Source organism: Bufo gargarizans, chromosome 3, assembly GCF_014858855.1.
Source record: "Bufo gargarizans isolate SCDJY-AF-19 chromosome 3, ASM1485885v1, whole genome shotgun sequence".
Taxonomy (NCBI): Eukaryota; Metazoa; Chordata; class Amphibia; order Anura; family Bufonidae; genus Bufo; species Bufo gargarizans.
Window position 1 is genome coordinate 41,971,149 of NC_058082.1, and position 13,894 is coordinate 41,985,042.

At 42.3% G+C, this 13,894-nt stretch overlaps 1 protein-coding gene across 3 annotated transcripts in view; it reads right to left on the reverse strand.

Moving 5' to 3' along the window:
- Positions 1-1,953: 1,953 nt before the first annotated feature.
- LRRC32 (leucine rich repeat containing 32) overlaps positions 1,954-13,894 on the reverse strand; it is a 45,086-nt gene continuing 33,145 nt past the window's right edge. For all 3 annotated transcript variants that reach the window (XM_044287636.1, XM_044287637.1, XM_044287638.1), the window contains exon 3: positions 1,954-4,150. In XM_044287636.1, coding sequence (XP_044143571.1) covers positions 2,258-4,150 — 1,893 coding nt within the window. In that variant the 3' untranslated portion in view covers positions 1,954-2,257. The remainder of the gene's footprint in view (positions 4,151-13,894) is intronic.

The window sequence follows — 13,894 nt, forward strand, 5'->3', positions numbered from 1 at the left end:
TTGTAGTGCACCCTGCCAGCCATCATTAAAGATCCGCTGGACTACTGGGCAGCCAAACTGGATTTGTGGCTGCAACTGGCAGAGTTTGCCCTGGAAAAGCTGTCCTGCCCAGCCAGTAGTGTGGCATCAGAGCGGGTGTTTAGTTACCCCAAAAAGAACTCGCCTGTCCACCGAAAATGTGGAGAGACTGACCTTTGTCAAGATGAATCAGGCATGGATAAGCCAGGTTTTCCACCCACCAATGCCTGATGCATCAGACTAGATCATCCATGGAGCCCACCAACACTTTGACAAAGGAGACCGGTTTCTTCTGGCTAGCTGCCTCAGCTACTATTCTGATGCTGCTGCCACCTCCACACTATGTCATTGTGACACTCTGTTGACTGTTCACACCCTCCCCACTTCATGACTGTGCCACTACCTGCCTGATGCCACATTTGATGCCAAGTGCTCCTTCTTTCACCCACCATCTTCAGCTGGTACTGGTAATGCCACCCACCTCCCCACTCTGTCACTGGTCACTCTGTGGTCTCCTGATGCTGCTGCCACCTCCACACCATGTCACCTTGCAACTCTGTGGTCTCCTAATGCTGCCACCTCCACACTATGTTACCTTGCTACTCTGTGGTCTCCTGATGCTGCTGCTACCTCAACACTATGTCACCTTGCCACTCTGTGGCCTCCTCATGCTGCTGCTGCCACCTCCACACTCTGTCATTGTGCCACTCTGTGGTCTCCTGATGCTGCTGCTACCTCCACACTGTCACCTTACCACTCTGTGGTCTCCTGATGCTGCTGCAACCTTCACACTATGTCACCTTGCCACTTGGTGGTCTCCTGATGCTGCTGCTACCTCAACACTATGTCACCTTGTCACTCTGTGGCCTCCTGATGCTGCTGCTGCCACCTCCACACTGTACCACTTTGTGGCCTCCTGATGCTGCTGCTGCCACTTCCACACTATGTCACCTTGCCACTCTGTGGTCTCCTGATGCTGCTGCCACCTCCACACTATGTCATTGTGACACTCTGTTGACTGTTCACACCCTCCCCTCTTCATGACTGTGCCACTATTTTGCCTTTTCGGCCTGGTTGACATCATCATTTATTTGATCCTTCTTCTGATCTGTCAGAAGGAAGGAAAAATTAGGCACACAACGGATCCTGTCTGTGTAGCAGCTGTAGGGCCTGTATGGTCCCTTCAGAATTGGCTTATGATTTGGTAGCCAAAAGCAGGAGTGGGTACAAAACACAGAAGACATGAAAATATTCCATTCACGTGTCACATCTGTTTTGGATCCACTCCTGTTTTTTAGGGCATTAGCAATACTGATGGATTACTGGCCAAATGAAGGCGGATGCTTCACAGACAGGATCAGTTTTTTGGGGGGTTATTGTTCTGACGGATCAGAAGAAGGAAAAAATAATCAGTGACGTCAACACAAACTTACTGCTGACCCCCTCTCCACTCTGTCGGGGGGCTCTACTTGTATAAGTGTTTAATAGACCAGGTTCTGTAGAAATCTATGTGGAATCAGTGACGACGGTGTAAAAGAAGTGCGCTCTCTCACACTACAGTAGGATCTTGGGCCTCTGCACAGTTCTTTATACCTAACGCTAACATCGACCTGTAAGGCTGAGTTCACACTTCAGGTATTTGGTCAGTTTTGGCCCCGTGACTGCCCAAAGAAGTGAAGTGTGCAGTGATTCTAAGAGTGACACCTGTCATCTGCATGTCATACTGACTCACAGTATTATTTCACTACCACAGCAGACTCCCCATGTGTGTTACTGCAAGGCACAGTGTTCTACACCACTATACAGGTTCTCTGCAGCCAGGAAATAGCTGTTTTTCAATGCGATTTGCCACAAATTAATTCGGATCGAATTGAATCTTTTCGGAAAATCCGACTGAATCAAAAAAAAATTAAATTCACTCATCTCTAATAATAACCAACTGTATTTTATAAATGATTTCCTTTATATTGTAACCTGCCATAGGAAGCACAAAATAAAGAATTAATTCAATTTTTTTGTTTCTGTAGCAATGCAAAAAAGTTCATCATTACTGTCCAGAAACAATCACCAATAACGGTGACGGTAAGACCTTCAGAATCCATTAAAAGTGTTTTGGTCACAAGTTTTGAGAGCTCACAAATCAAGTCATTTGATGTAGATGTAATCCAAAGTCCAGCTGCTGCCATAAGGCACCTTTTACAAGTTCTCAACCATAGGCCCGTACAACAGAACCTTCATGTTAAGCTTTAAATTGCTGGTTAACTTTTTGTTTGCAGTAAAAAACCAACAATCCAACGCCTACGCCAGTGACCAGTAAGACCAGGACTATAGTTATAATGATGACCAAGTTTATGTCTTTCATCTCCTCCTCTTCACAGTTATCGGAATTGTTCTGACCTAGAAGTATCTCTACTCTTTCACCGTTAGAGTTCTGACACATGGTAGCATCTATGTCTATGAAGTTCGCCATGTTCCTTCTGACCATGTGGGTGACCCAAGAATTTGCACAGCAGCTGAGGGGGTTTCCGTACAAAGAAAGAGTTTTTAAAGTGTTTTCCAAGATAGGGATATTACTGTCCTTCAGATTGCTGAAGCTGTTGTTACTTAAGTCAAGGGTCTCCAAACGACAATTTTTGTTCCAAGAAGGAAGCCATGTCAGTTGGTTTCCAGAGAGGTTTAGATACCGAAGTTGGACTAAACAAGGTAAGTCAACATTCAACTGAATGAGATAATTATCTTCGATGTGTAGAACTTCAAGAGAACTTTCCAACCCCTTCATGGCATTTGGTTTAATGGTGAGTCCAAGGTTCATGGAGATGTCAAGAAAAGTCAAGGAAGTGCCATAAAATACATATTGTGGTAGAGTTTCCAGCATATTTTGCCGGAGGTTTAAATATTGTAAAGTGGGGATGTTATAAAAGAATACACAGGAGTGGGTGCCTGGTTTTTGCCTTGCTGCTTCTAAGTTCATGCCACACAAGTCAACCATATTGTTTTGAAGGTTAATGGTGGTAATACTGGGAAGATTTTGAAAGGTCCTAGACTCTACAAGTTGGAGCTGGTTATTTTGTAAGTGAAGAACTTGTAAGGATGGTAGCGAGCTGGTACCCAGTGACATGTTCTGCATCAAATTTTCACTCAAATCAAGTTCCTCCAACGAGTTCAGTTTTACTACCTCTCCAAATTGAAAAGACTGAAGACAATTTCTGCTCAGGTTGACGAATTTTAGCATTGGCATGGTGATGAAGACATCTTCAGTGATGGACTGGATGTTATTGTAACTCAAGTCTAGATGGGTGAGTTTTTGTAAATTAACCATACTTGCATTCCTACCACCATCCTCTTCCAACCAACTGTATTCCTTCTGAGATGCCTCTTCACCGTACCGGATGAGGTTCATGGATAGGTTTAAGAAAATGATATTGTTAACATCTGGGAAAACTGGAAAACGTACTAGTTTGTTGTCACTGAGGTCAACATATCTTAAATTATATTCTTCATCGGACTCGGATGTGTAGAATGATTGTAAACTATTCTTGCTGAGAATAAGACTTTGAAGTTGCCGGAGGTTGAATTGGGATATGCAGGTGATGGAATTCATGGCAAGGTTAATTTTCTTGAGATGAAGAAGGTGCTCGAAAGAACCTTCTTCAATGTCCATGATGATATTGTTGTGAAGGTCGAGTTCTTCAAGAGACGGGGTGCCCGAAAACATTTCTGGAGAAATCATTGTGATGCTATTTTCTGACAGAGAAAGGTAGCGGAGGTGAGGAGCATTTTCGAGAAAGTATGTGATCATATCTGTGTACAGGCTATTCCTTGACAGGTCCAACTTTTGGACATTGGGTAAGAGACCTATACCTAGTGACCTATAACTCACAAATCTGTCCAAATAGTTGTCAGAAAGATTGATTTCTTTCAAATTGACCATTTCCTCAAAGGTATCAGGCTGGATATAACGTATTTTATTGCTGCTTAGATCAAGGATCTCTATAAAGGAATACAAAGTCAATGGGATCTTGGTGAGGTTGCGTAGGTCATTTTTTGACATATAGAGTGCATTAGTTTTTACGGGAAGTCCCAGAGGTATCTCTTGAAAAGATTTGTTCTGACAGTTTGCCACCATATTTATCTGATGGGGAAAGAAGAAATAGAAAATATTAATAAGTGCAACATGACATCAGGTTAGATGCAGAAACATTTTATAGAACTCATTTGACTAGAATTTTGGCTAGGGCATGGAGACTTTTGGTTGTGTGACAGTCAAAGTTAAGGTAAGGAGAAATGGTTGAGTGACAATCACAAAACTTTTCGACCATATCTGTAACTTGTTATATTGGTGGCCCATGCCTGCCACTGCTCTGCTTTCCCAGCTGGCTTGGCCACCACTCTGCTCACCTCCGCTCCCCTGCTTGAGTGGCCTGGACTCACCGACCTTCCTCTGCTCCTTTGTGGCAGGTCTGCCCGTAGGTAACTTCTGCTTGTTTTCTGAATTTGACACTTCGCTGCCTGATCTGACCTCTGACTGTTTATCGGATAGCGCGTACTCTCCCTGCCCTTGGCCTGTCCCTGACTACAATTTTGTCTGACTCCTCAGTGCTCCGCACTGGTGCCTCTTGACTAGCGTGGGTCAGCAGTCAACCAGAAGCTACTCCAGGAGGTAGTGGCCTGGTCGTTCCCCTGCTGCAAAGTCCAGGTCCTTGTACAGGAATTAAAGGGTGAAAACCAGGGGACTGCATAGATAATGTTCTTAGGAGCAGCCCCAAGTCAAATCTGTTTGGCTAACACATTCGTTCGAGACAACTTTTTTCTATATCACAAGATTGTTGCAGCCAGACGTTTTTCATGAAGAAGCTCTAGTCTAAATGAAGCAAAGAGGAGGGACAATGTTCATACACATAGTCCTCTTTTAGGTAATATGGCACCTAATATGTTTCTTTCGCAGAAATTTGGTATGGCATGTCAGCTGTTCCAGCTGTCTAATACATTGATGGGTTGGATCTGCCAAAGTGGGAGCTGCTAATTGATGGCTCTTTTCTTTGGCTCACAGAGCGGGGTACTAAGCAAGAGACCTCCTCCACTTTCACATCAACAACCAGGAAAAGGGCTAAATATACAAGGCTTGTCTTGATGACCCAGCCTCTGTGAGTCAGTGACCAAATAGAGCTCCCTTTTGTTACTTCTCGCTCCTCTTTCCATCGAAGGTGGGATAGATTAACCAGTAGGTTGGTTTCCTCAACCCTAGTGTGATGCCAAAGCTGAAAATCTCCCATGAAAAACTGGCCCAACTTGTGCTGGGGCCCCCAACTCTATGGGCAGCCTTTATGGTTCAAATACCTTTGCCTTTGCCCATGACCATTACTTGTGCCCACCTTTGTTTTTTAAAGGAACCTGAAGACAAAAATTGACCTAACCCTTCTATGCAGTTGTTTTCCTGTAGAAGTTTGGTGTAATGAGTGCCTCCCTTCAATCTTCTACTTTGTGCTTCTCTCAAATGCGTCTATTAGCAAATTTCAACCAGAGCAGCTCATAATCCAGATACAGAATGCGGCTCGCTTAATCTATCGCAGTCCAGTCTTCAATAAATTGCACATTTGGCAAATCCACAAAAGGATGGAAGAAAAATCCCCGTGACCAAAACTGTGGGAGCTTGTGCTAATTGCTGTAGCTGCACAGAGACATCTGTTTCACATGAGGCCCTCCAGAGCAATGCCAGATGGAGTTGCATAATACAATCATGTGTCTCTCACTGGATTTACATATGTTCTTTATCAGAAGGCACTGTATACATGGTGGGGTTTGCACTGAATTTTGCAGGGATGTCTATCTTAAAGAGGTTGTCACAATATGAAAGATAATGCCGAGGGTAAATCAGCCATGTGCCAACCTGACATTGGGGTTGCAGGCAATGCTTGTTTTGGATTGTACCTCCATCATATTGTCAACCATTGCAAGTGACGCATCGGGATGGCTGCAAATGGATGTTGTTCTGGGCTCACATTGACTATTGTAGTGGGGTGAAGCTATAAGTGATACAGACAGACCTGGAACTGGAGATACACTAGCCTGTTGGGAAACTTTGGCCAACCTTCTTCTAAAAGCCACCACTAGAGGGCAGCACACTTCTTATTGCCACAGATGTAGAAGTCCCCATAATAACCGGAAGCCAAGAAGAGGCAGTTCAGTACTTCCCCCACCAATAGTATGGAAGGATGGGAAAGGATGGAATAGTCCCCACAATCAACCGTCTCCTTCCTTCCATACATTTCTTTAAGGCCCCTTTCACACGAGCGAGTATTCCGCGCGGGTGCAATGCGTGATGCGAACGCATTGCGCCCGCACGGAATCCGGACCCGTTCATTTCAATGGGGCTGTGTATATGTGCGTTGGTTTTCACGCATCACTTGTGCGTTGCGTGGAAATCGCAGCATGCTCTATATTCTTTTCACGTGAAGTGAATGGAGCTGCGTGAAAATCGCATCCGCAAGAAAGTGCGAATGCGATGTGTTTTTTTCAAGGATGGTTGCTAAGAGATGTTGTTTGTATACCTTCAGTTTTTTATCACGCGCGTGCAAGACACATTAAATCGCATTGCACCCGCGTGATAAAAACTGAACAACTGAACGCGGCCGCAGGCGAAACTGAATGACTTCACCTGCGAAATCGCGCATTTTTCACTGAACACATCCGGACACGCTCGTCTGCAAGGGGCCTAAGGGTTTTTTCAATTTTGACAGCCCTTGTCTTGGGTGCCATGTAATACCACATTTCGCCTGCAGTGGCCGCTGTTGTCATGGAGGGTTTCAGCGGCCTCATTCAGATAAGGGGTGGACCACATACTCATAATTAGCAGCGTTTTAGTTGGTAAAATCGGGACCTCTAAGCCCCGACCCAGAAATGCCCGATCCCGCCTGTGAATGCCCACTTATGGTTGGGGTATATGCTAGCCTCGCCCATATTTTTGGCCCAGGCAAATTCAGGACAGTTGGCAACTATGCATACCATCAAGACGAATGATCCGGAGACTTCATTGTTATCACAGGTTTCCCAGGTAGGAGCAATTAAAGGGGTTGTCCAAAATGAGATGAGAAAAACATGGTTCTCACTGCTGAGGTTTGGATACAATTGTATGAAGCCTAAACAATCCTGGGACAGATCGTTACATTGTAGCGCGCTATCGTGACAGGAGAGGGATTTGTGCTGATGTGTATAAGGGCTCGTGCGCACGAACGCATTTTGTTTCCATGTCCGTTCCGGTTTTTTTTTGTGTGGCCGGTATGCAGAACCATTACCTTCAACGGAGCAGCAAAAAAAAAAACTGAAATGACTCCATGTCTGTTCCGCCCAAAAAAAATAGAACATGTCCTATTATTGTCCGCATAACGGACAGGGATAAGGCTGTTCTATTAGGGGCCGGCAAAATACGGAATGCACACGGACGACGTCATGAGTATTTTTTGCGGATCCGTGTTTTGCAGAATGGTCGTGTGCACGAGCCCTAATTCAGAGGATTGTCCAACCTGGATACAATTGTAACAGCTATTGTAAGTATTGTACATTTTTTTCAGTCTTTTGATGCAAAGAAGAATGATCTTATTCATTGACAGAAAGCAGAGATGCTGAAAATGAAAATACTAAATCTGATAGAGAGCTAGAGAAATTTTCATTTTTTTTCATTTAAACTTTATAGAAAGCCACTTTAAGGGAGTTCAATACCAGACGCAGCCCATGGCGAAAATGAAATGTTTTGGGCAGAAAAGAAGACGTTAAACATGGACAACCCCCTTTTAGTTGTTATTTTTCCTTAAAAAAGCAATATAGTTCCCCCTCTGTTGCAAAATCCCATTTTATTGCAATGAACCACAGGAAAAAAAAAGTGGATCAAATTAATTCCCGTTTCTGCGAACTACCAGCAATCAGCAATCCGTGGAAGAGCCGGGCAACAAGTGTTTAATTCCCCTACAGCACTCCCGCAGGCCAATGGGAGTATTGCACAGGTTCCCATTAAAATCAATGGGCAGATGCGCTTAGTCCTGCATTAAAGACAATTTCTCTACAGCATATTGAAGATATTTATCTTGGATGAGGATGTGATATATGTGAGGTTCACTAGGAGATGCCTCGCATTACATCAGGAGACATAGCACATTCTTGGAGGCCATGTTTGTCTAGTGGACAGTGCTCAGTTTTGCAGAAATGAATGGGACTAAGCTGCAATACCACATACGACCTGTGGACAGGTGGGGCACTGTTTTGGGAGAAAAAAATCTGCCGTGTTTTTCGATTAACCTGTAAATCCTGATAATTCAGTTTGCATCAAAATTGTTAAAGGGGATAATAATGTTGATGGCCTGTCCTCAGGATAGGTCACCAATATCTGATCAGTAGGGGCCGATCAGCTGTACGAAGAGGCCCGCGGTGTTTCCTAGGCCATGTGACATCGCGCTCATCGGTCACATGGCCTAGGCGCAGCTTAGTCCTGTTCAAGTGAATGGAGCGGAGCTGCAATACCAAGCACAGCCACTATACAATGGATGGCGCTGTGCTTGGTGAGCTGTGAGGAGGCCGTGGCGCTCACCAGTTTCCTGCCAGGAGTGGGACCTCTGCCGAACTCATAATGATGACCAATGCTAAGGATACACCCAGTATGAAATTCCTGTAGAGCCCCTTTAAGCATGATAATATGGTCCAGTGCACTGCTCAGACGCAAGGCTTAAATTTAAAGAGGTATTCCTAACTTGGGATAGGTGTATTGATTTATGGCATATTCCCTTTCCCAAATGGGAATACCCCTTTAAGTACCTATGCAGTCTGTATCCGGACCTCCTATGGGTCCAGGAATGTTGGCTCCACCACATGGATACATGGAGAAATTGCATCTTTCTGACAACATATTTCTATCATATGGATGGGTTGCAGAGCTGACAGCATTGAACTTACTTAGGGTGCAATGGGAGCCATTGCACCCAAGCCCTGGTGCTTGAAAGGGCCCAAGGCCCCCAGCACATAAGACACACAATAGGAGGGGTCCTGTTGTAGCAGATTTTGCATTTGTGCCCAGAAAGTTCAAGTTAGGCATCTGGCGGGCACTGCTATAGCGCCAGTGTACGGTATAGTGCCGTACTATGGCAGTATTCTTCCTCTATGAGTGTGGAGGTGTACAGAGGAGCAGTATAGCCCCATATACGTCTATGGGTGCGGTACAATAGTTACATTTTGTTGTATGGAGCCGTAATATATCCGTGTGCAAGAGGCCTCCACATGAAACGTTGGTGGTAACAATGTAACAAGCAGTTTCTCCTGAGTCCCGTGACATTGTGTCTCTTCAGACGCCAAGATTTCCAAGAACTCAGGATGTTGGCTCCACTCTGCGCAGTTTCAGGAGGTTTAAACCTGACAGATTCTTGGAGTTTATTTCTTTTTTGTAAATCTCGCTTCGCATATTTCACGTCCTGCTGGACATTTCCTCGCTACGAGCAACATAGCGATCTGCAGCAGCACAGAGGACGAGAGCGTCCCGGAGGAACGGCTCCCAGCGCTTCTGCACAGATTCCTTCTCTTACAGGAACTTGGCTCAAATCTGAGTATTGTTATCTCCAGAAGAGCCCAGTCCTAATATAACGGGGGGAGTAGACTGTATATATCCATATATTAGATTATATACCGCACTGCCAGCCCCATACTCCAGTATTCGTGTAATACTATATTCTAGCCATAAGGGGCAGTATCATAGTAGTTATATTCTTGTACATAGGAGGCAGTATTATAGTAGTTATATTCTTGTACATAGGAGGCAGTATTATAGTAGTTATATTCTTGTACATAGGAGGCAGTATTATAGTAGTTATATTCTTGTACATAGGAGCAGTATTATAGTAGTTATATTCTTGTACATAGGAGCAGTATTATAGTAGTTATATTCTTGTACATAGGAGCAGTATTATAGTAGTTATATTCTTGTACATAGGAGGCAGTATTATAGTAGTTATATTCTTGTACATAGGAGCAGTATTATAGTAGTTATATTTGTGTACATAGGAGCAGTATTATAGTAGTTATATTCTTGTACATAGGAGCAGTATTATAGTAGTTATATTCTTGTACATAGGAGCAGTATTATAGTAGTTATATTCCTGTACATAGGAGCAGTATTATAGTAGTTATATTCTTGTACATAGAGGCAGTATTATAGTAGTTATATTCTTGTACATAGGAGCAGTATTATAGTAGTTATATTCTTGTACATAGGAGCAGTATTATAGTAGTTATATTCTTGTACATAGGAGCAGTATTATAGTAGTTATATTCTTGTACATAGGAGGCAGTATCATAGTAGTTATGTTCTTGTACATAGGAGGCAGTATTATAGCAGTTATATTCTTGTACATAGGAGCAGTATTATAGTAGTTATATTCTTGTACATAGGAGGCAGTATTATAGTAGTTATATTCTTGTACATAGGAGGCAGTATTATAGTAGTTATATTCTTGTACATAGGAGGCAGTATTATAGTAGTTATATTATTGTACATAGGAGCAGTATTATAGTAGTTATATTCTTGTACATAGGAGCAGTATTATAGTAGTTATATTCTTGTACATAGGAGCAGTATTATAGTAGTTATATTCTTGTACATAGGAGCAGTATTATAGTAGTTATATTCTTGTACATAGGAGGCAGTATTATAGTAGTTATATTCTTGTACATAGGAGGCAGCATTATAGTAGTTATATTCTTGTACATAGGAGCAGTATTATAGTAGTTATATTCTTGTACATAGGAGCAGTATTATAGTAGTTATATTCTTGTACATAGGAGCAGTATTATAGTAGTTATATCCTTGTACATAGGAGCAGTATTATAGTAGTTATATTCTTGTACATAGGAGCAGTATTATAGTAGTTATATTCTTGTACATAGGAGCAGTATTATAGTAGTTATAGTCTTGTACATAGGAGCAGTATTATAGTAGTTATAGTCTTGTACATAGGAGGCAGTATTATAGTAGTTATATTCTTGTACATAGGAGCAGTATTATAGTAGTTATATTCTTGTACATAGGAGCAGTATTATAGTAGTTATTGTCTTGTACATAGGAGCGGTATTATAGTAGTTATATTCTTGTACATAGGAGCAGTGTTATAGTAGTTATATTCTTGTACATAGGAGCAGTATTATAGTAGTTATATTCTTGTACATAGGAGGCAGTATTATAGTAGTTATATTCTTCTACATAGGAGGCAGTATTATAGTAGTTATATTCTTGTACATAGGAGCAGTATTATAGTAGTTATATTCTTGTACATAGGAGCAGTATTATAGTAGTTATATCCTTGTACATAGGAGCAGTATTATAGTAGTTATATTCTTGTACATAGGAGGCAGTATTATAGTAGTTATATTCTTGTACATAGGAGCAGTATTATAGTAGTTATATTCTTGTACATAGGAGCAGTATTATAGTAGTTATATCCTTGTATATAGGAGCAGTATTATAGTAGTTATATTCTTGCACATAGGAGGTAGTATTTTAATTCTTTTTCTCTTGTCTGTAGAAGGCAGTACAATCAAAAGTTAATGCAGAAAAGATATTTGGTTTAGTTTGTCAAGAGTATTGCCATGTCCCCTGCCTGGCACATCTCTTTTCCTTAGCATCGCTGGCGTCCGATTACTAGGTGGTGTCTAAGGGAAGGATTGCCAACCAATCAGAGGAGGCGCTCGCGTCACGTGACCCAGACACAGTCTTTTTAAACAGGCAACCTGCTGGCCAACGGTTACCTGTGAATGGTCATATCTACTGATTATCACATTAGCATTTTCATATTGGATTGTTGCTACTGGATTTTTGACCTGTTTTTGACTCCTCGGATTGACATGATCTCTTGGTTAGACCTATTGTTCTAATTCTGGTCTGGTTTTCTGGTTCTGTCTTTAGTCCACTATGTCTTTCTGTCACTAACTGTCACTATTTTGTCTCCCTGGTTCATGCACAGCACATAGAAAGGAAGGGACTGTCGTCCAGTTGTTGCCCGCCGGTCAGGGCGGATCGTGCAAATACGTAGTGACTGAGGTGCCAGCAAAGTTCATTGCCTCACTACTCCCTACGTGACGAGTATATTGGAATTACACACTGGAAAGTTTCTATTTACGATTGAGGTGTAAGATATGAAGATGTAACTTGAGGTCAGCACATGATTAATTTTAGCGATGATTTAGACTAGAAAGGCATATTGAGCAATGCTTAAGAATAGACAGCCCGTGTATTGCAGCACAGAGTACAATATCAGCAACAGATGTCTCAGGCCGTGTTTTTCAGAGTAATTTATGAATTTGGATCCTTGTTCTGCTTTCAGGACATTTGGTGTTTGGTATTAATTCATTTTTTACTGCTTACATAATCCTGTTGTCATGGATCAGTTACTAATCACTTTCCACTGGAAATATTCCTCCAGGGATTGTGCAATACTTTACAGAGGAGCCAACATTCACAATGCATCATATGTATGGGGGGGGGACGGGGGGGGGGGGACGTATTCCCTGGAGGTCCTAAATATGTGTTGATGTTAATATCCTGCATAGCTGTAAATAATGTATTCAGAGTCCTGTGAAATATTTACTGCTATAGAGATCAATCCCCTGGATTCCAAAATCAGCCGTAAATTGTGAATAGAATAATAATTGTTCTCTAGGTGGCAGCATTCTATTGCTTGCTATGTGTTCTATTCTAAGCAAAACCTTTCCAAAAGACCACTCTTTGGTAGGACCAACCCTCTAGAAGAGCCTGTTTCACGTCTGTTTTGTGTGATCTTCTTAAAGGTTCATTGTTTGTTTGTTTGTTGTTTTTCTTTTTCTAAATTATTGCTGTTCTCAGCATGACCACTAGACGGCGCTATCTGGTTTGGACTCCTATCTTTTCAACTTTGGCAAATGAAATGTAAGTTCTTCCAGATATAACTGTAGTGATAACTGCTGAATGGCAGATCTTCCCTACTGCTGGAGACCTAAGCCACTGGCTGCTTACTGTGAGGCAGAGGAGAGGGGGAGTAGTAGTGCTCCTTCTCTTTCTGGAGACACTGTGATGCTAAGAATTTCTTTCAGTCCTTCTGTTCCCCATCCCTGTCACATTTTATGAGCAGTTTTTTTCCCAAATTCATAGCCTACTCTCTTGCAAACATGACATTTACAGCTGCTTAGGATATGACTAATGTCATCAATATCAGCATTTTTTAATTATTTTTTTTGCAAGATGCCTCAAATGGGATGAAGTGGACACTGAACAAGCAGAAGGACTTAACTGCAGGTCAGAAAACTTCAAGAGGAAGTGTAGTGAGCATGCTGTGTGTGCAATGAGAGGGAGGAGGGTGGTGGAGCTGAGCTATTTCCAACATCTTCTGTCATCTGACTCCAGCTTTATAATGTAAGTGTTACCTTTCATTATAATCCTGCTCTCTGATGATAATGAGAGGACTGCTGACCCTTCTCCTAGTGTGCACAACACAAGCTGAAATATTTCAGAAAGTATCAGCCTATTGTGAGTCCCTGCAACCGGATAAAACCTGCAATATGATATATATATATATATATATATATATATATATATATATATTGTGGTGATGTGCACAGTACAACTGCTGGAGGGCGTGTATATCCCACCCAGATACCTCAGCTGGGGGAGATAAATAAAGTCCAGAAAAGCTGCAGGCAGTTTTGTTTACATTTTGTCCTGGGCTGGATTTTATTTGGACTGGTGGATAGGTTTGGTAGTGGGATCTGCCAGTCCACACCCTTCTAGTACGGGTATTGTTTTTTACCTCAGATCATGGCAGATGAGGCCTGCTGTAATCAAGGAGGGATAAAACCAACCCTCTGGGTGTCA